Source organism: Lepidochelys kempii, chromosome 3, assembly GCF_965140285.1.
Source record: "Lepidochelys kempii isolate rLepKem1 chromosome 3, rLepKem1.hap1, whole genome shotgun sequence".
Lineage (NCBI taxonomy): Eukaryota > Metazoa > Chordata > Testudines > Cheloniidae > Lepidochelys > Lepidochelys kempii.
Genome location: NC_136382.1, coordinates 10,844,627 through 10,857,373, shown reverse-complemented (window position 1 = coordinate 10,857,373; position 12,747 = coordinate 10,844,627). Strand labels below are relative to the sequence as shown.

The window sequence follows — 12,747 nt, the reverse complement described above, 5'->3', positions numbered from 1 at the left end:
GCTTGTCAGGGCTTCAGCAGGAGCATGGCTGAAGCCCCAAGCCCCGGCAGGCGCCTCCTGCAGGGCTGATGCCCCGAGCCCCGGCAGGCACACCCCAGCTCTTGAACTTCTGAAGATTGTGGTACGTAGCCCAAAGGATCAGTAAGTTTAGCCACCCCTGGTTTAGAACTTTGAGTGAAATGGGTGGAAATACACACAAATTCCTGAACTGCGGCTAGCAGAAAGATCTTTAGAGACTAACATTCCAGTCCCTTCAATTAAGGGCTGAAAAACCACCTACATTTCAGCTCTCCAAACCCAGGAGAACTTGATTCAATTTATTCCCAAGGACAAACCAGCAATTTTTTTTAAAAGATATCCTGGCTTCTTTTATATGTAAGGAAAAAGGGAAACGCCTCCTCCCACTCCCCACGTAACTTTGCAGGTCACCTTTAAGCAGATACTTAAAAACCCACTTGCACATAGTAAAGAATAGGTGCCGAACAGCCAGCCCCAAGAGCACACAGGTTATTTTTGACCCATGAAGAGTTTTCATTTTCCACCCACACAGGGTACAGCTGGTTTCACTAAGGGCTCCGTCCTACACAGTGCTGCATGGAACAGCTCAGACGATATGCACATATACATTTGGCAGGATAAAGCCCCAGGCGATTGTGTGGTTCTCTCTGTATCGCTACAAAAATTCCTGATATCCAACTTACTACCGAACTGAGAAGTTCGAACTCTCGCTCAGGCAGGAAGGAGTGCCAGCCATCTTCGACAACTTCAAACATGGGCCGGTAAAAGAAGGGATACATTAGTGTGACAGAATCCAGGGTGGACAATGCCTGTGGAAAAAAATGAAGCGTCAGTTTGTTCGCTTAGGTGACCTTTCATGCCAAAAATGTCTGTACAATGTTCCCGTCTTTTAGTTTTGGCAATACAATTTGGATTCAAAGCTTGTGTAGAACATCTGTATTGAGACTCATCTTTTATTTAATCTTACACAAGGGTCATGGTATTTTGCAGTAGCTGGTCCAAAATTCTGTAACCTCCAGTCGTGATCCTGCAGCATTCTGAGCTATTCCTGTCATATTTATTTGGTAAGGGTTTCTGCAGAACAGGCATAGCAGCGCAAGCTTCTCTAACATGGGCCACCACCAATGTACCTCATCTCTGAGGCTAAGAAGACAGTTATCTTATCACGGAGGCAAAGGATTGAACAGACAAGAAATAAATTGTGGGATGGCTATAGACCTCTGTCTAGAGTGGCCTGAGATCATCAGCTGATTTCACAGGGCACTGAACAGCCAGATGGTAACAATAATTGTCCAATACCAGGCCGGACTAACTAGTGCCCATATCCTATTACCAATTTGGAACCACCTACTAAACTGCCATGGTTCCCATCTTTATTTTTGCTCATTTTATTGTACTGCCGTGTAAAATAAAGTAGGGTTTGCTGAGGCCGTTTATGCTTTTAACGCAAAAAGGGCAAAAACTTTTGATGAGAATTTAAAACAACTAACAAAATCACCCAAAGCACAGGACTTGGTGGTCAACTACATGGACATCTGTTGGGAATATAATACAGCAGGGCAAAGATTATCCAACAAGTTCTTGGCATGCTCTCGAAACAGCTTTTTATTACAGAAGGTAGAGAAAGCAATTAGGGGAGAGGCTGTTCTAGATTTGATTCTGACTAAAAGTGAGGAGCTGGGTTGAGAATTTGAAGATAGATGGCAGCTTGGGTGAAAGTGATGATGAAATAATGAGTTCATGATTATAAGGAATGGTAGGGTTCCTTATAAAAGAGCACACTAAAGACAATGGACTTCAAGAAGGCAGACTTTAGCAAACTCAGAACTGGTAGCAGCAAGTCTAAGAGGAAAAAAAGAGTTCTGGAGAACTGGCAGTTTTTTAAAGGGACATTATTAAGGGTGCAAGAGCAATCTATCCCGGTGCATAGGAATGAGAGGAAGTATAAGAGACCACCCTGGCTTAACCAGATCTTCAATGACCTGAACCTCAAAAAAGGGTCATATAAAAGTGGAAACTAGATCAAATTACAATGGATGAATTAAAAAAAAAACCACCCCAAAAACCCCTATCACAAGAATGTAGGGACAAAATAAGAAAGGCCAAAACAAAAAATAAGATTAAACTAGCTATGGACATGAAGAGTAACAAAAAAACATTTTACAATTACATGAGAAGCAAGATGAAGACTTAAGTCAGGGAAGGCTCATTACTCAATGAAGAGGGAAAGACAACAGTAGAAAACACAGCAATGGCTGAAGTGTTAAATGCCTTTTTTGTTTCAGTTCTCACCAAAAAAACATTAGCGGTGATTGGACAACTTAACGTAGTGAACATCTGTGTAAATGGGGTAGGATCAGAGGCTAAAATAGGGAACAAACAAGTTAAGAATTACTTATACAAATTAGATGTCTTGAAGTTGGCAGGGCCTGACGAAATACGAACTGGCTGAAGAGATCTCTGAGCTATTAAGTGTTTATCTTTGAGATCCAGTGACTGCAGATAGAGTTGCCAGGTGACTGGAAAAGGGCAAATACTGTACCTATCTATAAAGAGGGGAATAAAGACAACGTTCAGCTTAACTTCAGTACTCTGAAAGATAATGGAAAAAACAAACAATTTGTAAGGACCAAGAAGAAAATAAGGTGATAAGTAAGAGTCAACACAGAGTTATCAAGAACAAATCATGTCAAAGCAACCTCATACCCTTCTCTGACAGGGTAATAAGCTTTGTGGATAGGAAGCAGTACATGTGATGTATCTCGTCTTCAATAAGGCTTCTGATACTGTCTCATAAGACCCTCTCTAACAAACTAAACAAATATAACCTAGACAAATCTATTTTAGATTGAGTGCACAAGTGGTTGGAAAAGTATATTCAGCGAGTAGTTATTAATGGTTCACAATTAAGCTGGAAGGGCATATCAACTAGGGTCCCGCGGGGGGGGGGGGGGAGGGGGAGGGGGAGGGGGATGGAGGGATCTGTCCTGGTTCCGGTTCTAATCACTGTCTTCATAAATTATTTGGATAATGGCTCAGAGAGTACACTTATAGTCTGCTGACAATACCAAGCTGGAGGGGTTGCAAGTGCTTTGAGGGACAGGATTAGAATTCAGAATGATATTGACAAACTGGAGAAACGGTCTGAAACAAACAGGATGAAATTCAATAAGGACAAAAGCCAAGTAGTACACTTACGAAGGAATAATCAGTTGCACAAATACAAAATGGATAATGACTGCGTAGGAAGGAGTATGTCAGAAAAGGATCTGGGGGTTATAGTGGGTCACAAACTAGTATGTGTCAAAAATGTAATACTGTTGCAAAAAAAGCAATCATCATTCTGGGATGTATTAGCACAAGTGTTATAAGCAAGACAAGTAGTAATTCTTCTGCTCTACTCAGCATTGATAACTCCTTAACTAGAGTATTGTGTCCAGTTCTGGGCACCACACTCTGGGAAAGATGTGGACAAACTGGAGAAAGTCCAGAGAAGAGCAACAAAAATGATTAAAGGTCTAGAAAACATGATCTATGAGGAAAGATTGAATGAACTGGGTTTGTTTAGTACGGAGAAGAGAAGATTGAGGGGAAAGACATCATAGTCTTCAGATAAGTAAAAGGATGTTATAAAGAACAGGGTGATAACTGGTCTCTTTAACCACTGAGGACAGGATAAGAAGTAATGGGCTTAAATTGCAGCAAGAGAGATTTAGATTAGGAAGTTTTTCCGAATGTCTAACTGTAAGGGTAATTAAGCACTGAAACAAATTACCAAGGGAGATTGTGGAATCTCCGTCACTGGATGTTTTTAAAAACAGGTTAGAGGGACATCCTCGCCGCCGCATCCCACAGCTCCCATTTGCCAGGAACTGAACTGCGGCCACTGGGGGGCCGTGCCTGCAGTCGGCCAAAGTAAACAAAATGTCTCGCGTCCCACCAGTAAATTACCCCGATGGACCGCGTGCCGAAGGTTGGGGACTCTTTGTCTAGATAATACTTAGTCTTGCCTCAATGCAGGGGACTGGACTAGATGACCTACAAGTGTCCCTTCTGGTCCTACATTTCTAGGATTCTATGGTTCATTTGATACTGTCCTGCAGAGCCAGTTATTGGAACTAGAAGACAAGGCACAGCTTGAGAATATAAACTAAATTTATATAATTAGCCTGAAAATACACTGTAAGTCAAGTTAATTGCTATAATTTAAGGCACAGTGTAATTTAATTGCAGTATAATTTACCTAACACAAAGTTAGTAGGACACACAAAAGCACTCCAAGACAGATGTATCTAGAACACTTGTGATGCTTACTTGCTTTCTGTGGGTATTTCCCATGCAATGTTACTCCTAAGGGTTACATTTGCAAAACGGTACAACAGAAGTATGGAAACAAGAGACTCATTAAACAGGAACACAGTCAAGGGAACTCGTTTTAAATAACATTCACCCGTCTTAGTAAAAGCATTTAGTTATGTTACTTATTCTTTGCCTGTTACTTAGCTTAGACAAATAAAACTAGAATAGCCAGCTTCACTTTCTTATTTTCATGTACGAGCACAGTTCTGTCATGTTTGGGAAAAACCAAACACTCTGGTCAGAGGTTTAATTAAAAAGGGGAACTATATTTTTGCTAGTAGTGTGAAAAAAACCAAACATACTTCATACAATTACTCTTCCAACCCAAATGAGTGATTTTATACTCTCTGTTCACCTCCTAAAACAGTCTGAAGCACTCTACGTGGCAATAAGGATTTACTGTATTACTATAATGTCCACTGGGTTCAGTTATGTGATTGATTTGGGGGCCATACAGGTTCCCTAATAAGAACTCCCTCACCTGGGCTGCTTCTATCATCTGATAAACATGACTATCAAGATCTTTCTCAGTAACTTAAAATTAAAGCTTAGTTTTTACCCTACTAGAAACCCACATTCTGCCAGCCTCTTCTTCAATTTCTTTGAATAGCTGTTCGTAGTTAAGGTCTGAACAATGCTTTGAAAATATAAGTGTTATGGAAGTGTCATTTATTACTATGAGTAAATATTAAAAACTCTTACCTCAATAGAGCTAGCAATGTTCAAACACTCCTCCATTCCGGGTATATCCAGTTGAATAATCCTCAGATCTTTGCATTTTATAATGATGGTGCCTAATGAGCCAACAAACCTGCAGTGAAAGATACAGTATGTTGAACTATGAAGAGAAATAGCCTCTATGGATGTCCAAATTCCTAGATAAATATACACAGGTCTTCCAGCAGCGCATACATGCAAAATAAACGACTACTTATTGGGGCTTTATCTGCTCTACATTCTTTTAGAAAAGATGTGCTATTCAAATCTTTCAGCAAGATATGTTCTTACGTAACTAAGTTACTTGCTAATGCTTTAAGGTACGAATCTCTTCCCCATGTGCCTCTATAAAAGAGAAAGGAAGTATTGGTTGCCTGGAAAAAAAATGGGTGTGCCCTCTTTTTGCTTCTGATGGTGGTACGTGGATATGTATGTGTTGAGGGGGATAGAAGGTTAAAGTGTTTCTTCCTGATTTCTAACGTTTAGAAAACAAACAACCCCCACATCTCAGGTATTTCAAGTATGAGATTTCCTGATGTTCCTAGAAGATACAGACTGGGAGCTCTCTGATCCACTAACTGAATGCACAGAAGTGTTGAATCTAACAGATTTTTTTTTGAGTTAATAAAGGTTAACTACAAAGACAAAAATGTTTCACTCTGACTAAAAACTACTTTCCCGGTCAATTAAACAGGTTTCACTTGCTTGACATCTACAAAGTCATAACTGTACTAGGTTCTCCAGTCCTCAGAGTCTTCCAGGAATAAGATGCATACAAGCCCTTAATATTTAATGTAAAAACATGCAGAAAAAGGTACCTATTAAAAATGCCTCAGGTGTTCCTTATGCAGCAGAAAGAAGCGTACATTTTGAATAAATAAAGGGTTTGTTTCCTTCATGTTAACTAGCAAAAAAACCCTATTGCTGTTAAAAATACAAAAGATGGAAGTGAGTAGGAAAATAAGAGCAGGGAGATAAATATTCAAATATCTCACAGAGCATGAGGGTGTTAGCAGAAGTTGACAGGGTTTAGCAAGACAGACATGGAACTCAGTTGTGCTGTAGCTCACGAAAGCCTGTGCTCAAATAAATTGGTTAGTCTCTAAGGTGCCACAAGTCCTCCTTTTCTTTTTGAGAGTAGAGAGAGTTATATACGTGGGACTCAACGTAAGTGGTCTGGGTAGATTTGGTAGCTTGGGTTAGTGAGAGCCTGGGAATCACGACTCTGGGGTTCTACTACGAGTTCTACCCAGCTGGGTGTGGCTTTGATCACCTGACTTCACTTCTATTCCTCGGTTTCCCCATCTGTAAAATGAGCATATAGTGGGTATCTTCCTCAGAGATCGCTTGGGAAGCAGTCCGTAAGCAATGTTTACAAAGACGATAGATTTTTAGAAAAAAGGTGGTACTGAAATATCAACTATAGTACAGTCAGCCTGATAGTCAAACCGGGCCAGTTTTCTTTTGGCATGCCTTTCTGTTTCATCCTCACAGTTCACGGCGGGTGCCATTTGTTGACAGCTCAAAGTGGTCCTTGAGGAAACGCAGGCCATAGTAAGCAGCACGGGTAGTAGAGCTGTAGTTGCCTGGATACAGTACAGCCGTCTGTGTGGGATGAGTAATAGGTTTTTGGCCAACACCCCCTCACTATATAAACGCTGAATTGTAACCAAACCAGACAAAATTCAGTGATTTGGTGTCAGAATTATTTCTTCTAAGCCATTATTTCAGCTAAAAAAAAATATTTTCTTCACTCAGTAGTCATGACTGTTTCTCCAGCACTGAAGAATTGCTAGCACTGGGATAAATGGATGGAACAGCTGTCCAATTTCAGTGATGATCCAATACATGTATCTGTATGCCCTCCTGCACTGCTATTTCATAACTTCCTGCAGTAACAGTTAATATACTAGTGGGGCTGTTTTTCCTCTCTCTGCATTTCCTGAAGCATACTGACATCACCAGTGTCATTAAAGACGGATCTTCTCCACAATGAGACCAATAGGCCATATGCTTCAAGAGAGTCGCTCATGAAACGCAAAAAGCCAACACAAAAAAAAAAAGCAGCAGCTTTGGCACTCATGCCACAAAAAGATTATGAAAAACTACCAGCCCAAGTACAAACATCTCTCACCCATCCTTATCACAATACAAAATACTGGATTTTACTTGGTCATCAGCAAGGCGGGAGGACGGAATTTTATAAGCCTGCTCTATTAGCACATTGGTTTGTCTTAGGGTCATCACTATATGTGAACTAAAGGAATGCATGGCTGGGACTATTTACCAAACCCTACAGAACGGCATACGTTGTAATCCCTGTTTTTCCTCCCTCTCCAGCAGGGAACAAGGATATTTAAGAGGTAATCGCTAAATGGATCAGGTGGAATGGGATGGAATGGCTCAGTGATGGAGTCTATACTGAAGTACAGTAGCCAACATTCCTCAACTTTATCAAGCCACACGATGAGAGAGATGTAGGCATAGTATCATTGCACTGGTCCATGTATGGCAGTGTGGCCTCATGCAGACAGTACTGGACAGGGTCTCCAAAGATATGGGTTCTATTCCTGGCTCTGCCTTTGGCCTTGCTCTGCATCTTGGTCAAATCGTTTTGCTTGATGCTTACAGCCTTTCTAAAGTGCTTTGAGATCCACAGATGGAAAGCATTATACAAAAGCTAAATATTACTGAACTGTAGCCCCTTTCATTAATGCACTTTGCAAACGTCAGTCATCCCAGGAAGGTAGGCAATTATCACCCTCATTTTCCAGAAGAGGAAAACCAAGACAGAAGTGAAGTAACTCAACTAATGTCCCAAACAGGACTAGAATGCAGCTATCTTGGTTCTCAGTCCTCTATTTTAATCATTGGGCTGCACTCTCCTCCAGACCTAGAGCTAAACCCTTGGATTCCTGCCACCCAATTCTTCACAGGGCTTCTTCCCATCCCTTACAAAGAGGAGGAATTAGATGGGGGCAAAGAAGGGGAAAAATACCTTTTTTCAATAGAGTCAATGTTTGAGTGCAGCAGCCACAGCTCCTCAGCATTGTCCTGGCGCCGAGATGAGAGGATGAGGTGATGGCCAGTCAAGCATAGTGTCCCTTCCACTGCTGGGTAGAAGGGACGGTGGAGGACCACATTATCTGCTCGCGGTGTCTTGATTAGCTCTGCAAACTCCATGTTTCTCTGGGGTTGGTACAGGCCAGGGAATGACCCTGGCAACTAACTAGCTGGGGGGTGGGGGGAGAAAGCCCAACTCTCAGCAGCACCAGTACCTCCTGTTTGGGGCCAAAACGGGGATCCACGCAATCCCAGGGATCTTCCACAATTGCTGGTGCCAGCCGCTACCAGGGAGCCAAAGGGTTGGGGAGGGTCATAACTGAAGGGGCGAGTCCCAGCTCCCACCTTAGGAGTGAGGGAGTCACGTGCCCCACTCCTGGGGGGGGGTCTCCAGGGAGGAGGTGGGGGGGAGGGGAGGGAGGGGGTGTCACAATCCCACCTCTCTGTGGAGGGAGGAGGAACAGGATCCCGGGGGGAGGGGGCGGGGGGAGGGTGTCACAATGGGTCCCAGCTCCCAGGGCAGCTCCGGGGAGGGCAGGCACGACCCCTGCTGGGGGGGGGGTCCCTAACACCCTGGGGGGAGGGGAGTCACAACCCCAGCTCCTTGGGGCTGGGGGGGAGTTGCTCTCACAGCTCCCAGTAGGCGAGGCCCCCTGCGGGACGCGGCAGCCCCGCCCTGGGAACGGGGAGCCTGGCCCGGCTGCAGCCCCGCCCCGCCCGGCCGGCTCCGCGGCAGTAACAACAGCAGGAAGGAAGCCCCGTCTTCATGGCCCATACCCCGGATGGTGGGACACAGACCGGGGGGGGCGGGGAGCTGGACCCCACGTGCTCTCACAGGACCAATCCCCGGCCACCTCCCGCTGGTGAGGGCGGAAGAGAGACAGGCACCCGGCCCGGCCGAGCGCCGGCCCCTACCGGAAGTAGTTCCCCACAGAAACGACGCGGCGCGCCCCCACGCACCCCAGCACATCTGTTCCGCATCCAAAGCGGCCTGCCGTACACTATTCAGCGCCACGGGGAGCGGGGGCTGCTGTAACCCCACGGGAGGAGGGCGGGGGCTGGGGAGAGTAAAGAGAGCGGCGGGACCGAGGGTCCGTGCGGGCGACGTGCGGGGTGGAGGAGCCAAAGGGGGTGGAGCTGAAGGAAAGGGAGAGGGATGAGGTGCTCGGGGGGCGGGGCTGAAGGGGTGGAGCTCAGGGGTGGGGTTGGCTGAAGGGAAGGGGGAGGGGCTGAAGGATGAGGCGCTCTGGGGGCGGGGCTGAAGGGGTGGAGCTCAGGGGTGGGGTTGGCTGAAGGGAAGGGGGAGGGGCTGAAGGATGAGGTGCTCGGGGGGAGGGGCTGAAGGGGTGGAGCTCAGGGGTGGGGTTGGCTGAAGGGAAGGGGGAGGGGCTGAAGGATGAGGTGCTCGGGGGGAGGGGCTTAAGGGGAGGAGCTCATTGGTGGGGTTGGCTGAAGGGAAGGGGGAGGGGCTGAAGAATGAGGCGCTCTGGGGGCGGGGCTGAAGGGGTGGAGCTCAGGGGTGGGATTGGCTGAAGGGAAGGGGGAGGGGCTGAAGGATGAGGCGCTCTGGGGGCGGGGCTGAAGGGGTGGAGCTCAGGGGTGGGGTTGGCTGAAGAGAAGGGGGAGGGGCTGAAGGATGAGGTGCTCGGGGGGAGGGGCTGAAGGGGTGGAGCTCAGGGGTGGGATTGGCTGAAGGGAAGGGGGAGGGGCTGAAGGATGAGGTGTGCAGGGGGCGGAGCTGAAGGGGTGGAGCTCAGGGGTGGGGTTGGCTGAAGGGAAGGGGGAGGGGCTGAAGGATGAGGCGCTCGGGGGGGGGCTGAAGGGGTGGAGCTCAGGGGTGGGGTTGGCTGAAGGGAAGGGGGAGGGGCTGAAGGATGAGGTGCTCGGGGGGAGGGGCTGAAGAGGAGGAGCTCATTGGTGGGGTTGGCTGAAGGGAAGGGGGAGGGGCTGAAGGATGAGGCGTGCAGGGGGCGGAGCTGAAGGGGTGGAGCTCAGGGGTGGGGTTGGCTGAAGGGAAGGGGGAGGGGCTGAAGGATGAGGTGCTCGGGGGGAGGGGCTGAAGAGGAGGAGCTCATTGGTGGGGTTGGCTGAAGGGAAGGGGGAGGGGCTGAAGGATGAGGCGTGCAGGGGGCGGAGCTGAAGGGGTGGAGCTCAGGGGTGGGGTTGGCTGAAGGGAAGGGGGAGGGGCTGAAGGATGAGGCGTTCAGGGGGCGGAGCTGAAGGGGTGGAGCTCAGGGGTGGGGTTGGCTGAAGGGAAGGGGGAGGGGCTGAAGGATGAGGCGTTCAGGGGGCAGAGCTGAAGGGGTGGAGCTCAGGGGTGGGGTTGGCGGAAGGGAAGGGGGAGGGGCTGAAGGATGAGGCGCTCTGGGGGCGGGGCTGAAGGGGTGGAGCTCAGGGGTGGGGTTGGCTGAAGGGAAGGGGGAGGGGCTGAAGGATGGGGTGCTCGGGGGGAGGGGCTGAAAGGGAGGAGCTCAGGGGTGGGGTTGGCTGAAGGGAAGGGGGAGGGGCTGAAGGATGAGGCGTTCAGGGGGCGGAGCTGAAGGGGTGGAGCTCAGGGGTGGGGTTGGCGGAAGGGAAGGGGGAGGGGCTGAAGGATGAGGCTCAGGAGTAGGGAAGGGCTGAAGAGGAGGAGTTCAGGGGGTGGGTCTGGCACTAACTTGGTTTGAGGTGGGGCAAGGCCCTTCACTTCCTTGTGCCCCAGTTTCCCCAGTGGTAAAATGGGAAATAGGGGTTATTATTACCCCTGTAGAGGGTTAAAAGCTGTCTTGACGCAGACTTAAATCTCTGCTATAGGACACCAGTCTCCTAAAGAAGACTGGAAGAAACAGACTGGATAAAGGTCTCAGGTCTTATGGAGAACAGAAGCAGAACTTCCCATTAAACAAACACAACAGCATGTTGCTCCCCAACCTTCTCCTATGGTTCCTTCCACCCTCACTTTGGTGAGAGAGGCTGGCAGCATCTCAACAGCCTATTCCTGCAAGAGCCAACTTTCCTTTCAGCACTGTCATCGCATCCTGAGAGTTCCCAGGATGTTTGTTTGTGGTGTTTATTTGTGAGCAGAATGAAGGAAGATAGAAATGTTGATTATAGTCATAGAGGCATACACCTGATATTGATCTTCCATCAGCTCATCTACCGTCAGGGCTGGCCCTAGATCAAATGGGGCCCTAAGCAAGAAGCATCTTCGGTGTGCCCCTCCTCCATTTGTTAAATGTTTGAATACCTTATTTTTATTGCATTTGTAGCCCATTTCATTACTTTGATGCACAATTTTCATGCATGATTTATCCCTATTGTATAAGATGATACATTTGAATGCTAGTGTAACCAGGGACCTCTGGAGCTTAGTGCATGAGCCGCTACCGCATGAGCTAAAAGCCAACAGGCTCAATTTATCTCTCTCTCTAAGTGGTCTCGGTGCCACTAGATGGGACATAACACCACACTCAGAAGGTGTGTGGGTTACACTAGGCTCTGTAAATCTGTATTTATTTATTCATGCCATATATAAGCAAAGGAAAAAATGTGTTTCCTCTTAGCATATAGAAACTTTTTAGATCATTATAGATTTATAATTTATATAGATTAAATTGATATAATTTATAAAGTTTTAAGAATAACTGAAATGTACTAACATGAAGAAATTGAACTGTGCACCACCAGTATTAAATAGTGTTACAATAGGTGTCTGCAGATATACCTGTGAGGGCATGGCTGACACGATTCTAGGAGGTTCAAGGAAAATGTAATTCTCAGAAAGTCTGGAAGGTTCCATGAGATTCTACAAAGGTCCAGAACATTCTAGGAGGTTAGTGAAAAATGAATCCACATATGGAATACCTAAAACATTTTACTTCAAACATTCTATTTTCCCTTTTGTTGCTAACAACAAAAACAGCAACCCGAGCCTGACGCAACCCCCCCCCTCCACGCCCACCCAGCCTGGCACCCCAAGCGAACGCCTGCCCCTAAATCCAGCCCTGTCCACAGTGGGCAAAATTCTGCTTAATTACACCAGCATACATCTCTATTTCTCTTTCCCAACAGGTAAAATACACAAAATTACTTGGCAACATTTTCTTAACCTCCATCCCTCCCCTGGAATCTGTCATAAATTCTACAGAGTAGCAATAGTTCTATTTGTACAACACAAAAAATCTCTGAAGTCACACAGAAGGGAATTAACATTTTTAGACTCTTCATGGAGCAACCATACATACCTAAATGGCGTCACAGAAGGCATGCACAAGAGAGGCAAGTAGGGAGGCAAGGGGGTTGAATAGTGTGGTCCCAAAGGCTGTTGGAGCCAAAGGGTGTCCTTTAGAACAATGGAAACCCAGCCCAGGTGAAGCCATATAGACAGGAACATGAACTTTAACCAGTAAAAAGGAAGATGGAAATTCAAAGCACTAGGAAGAAATCTGAAGAGCAAATAGCCAAATATGCACATCAGAAGCTGATGCCTGCAAGAGAATTGGTAGCACCACAGGGCTGCCGGAGTGGAAAAGGACAAGACCTTAAAGTGACACTACATTATTCCCTTGGATCAGTTTTGTTCACCACAGAAGATGTTGGGGAGGTAACTAC

The 12,747-nt window shown here is 46.7% G+C and overlaps 1 protein-coding gene across 1 annotated transcript in view; it reads right to left on the bottom strand.

The window, feature by feature from the left end:
- Nucleotides 1-9,017, bottom strand: part of MTMR9 (myotubularin related protein 9) — a 33,986-nt gene extending 24,969 nt beyond the window's left edge. The window contains exons 1-3 of the mRNA XM_073335672.2: nt 8,093-9,017; nt 5,080-5,188; nt 702-827 (exon numbers count right to left, since the gene is read on the bottom strand). Coding sequence (XP_073191773.2) covers nt 702-827; nt 5,080-5,188; nt 8,093-8,277 — 420 coding nt within the window. The 5' untranslated portion in view covers nt 8,278-9,017. The remainder of the gene's footprint in view (nt 1-701; nt 828-5,079; nt 5,189-8,092) is intronic.
- Between the last annotated feature and the right edge of the window lie 3,730 nt (nt 9,018-12,747).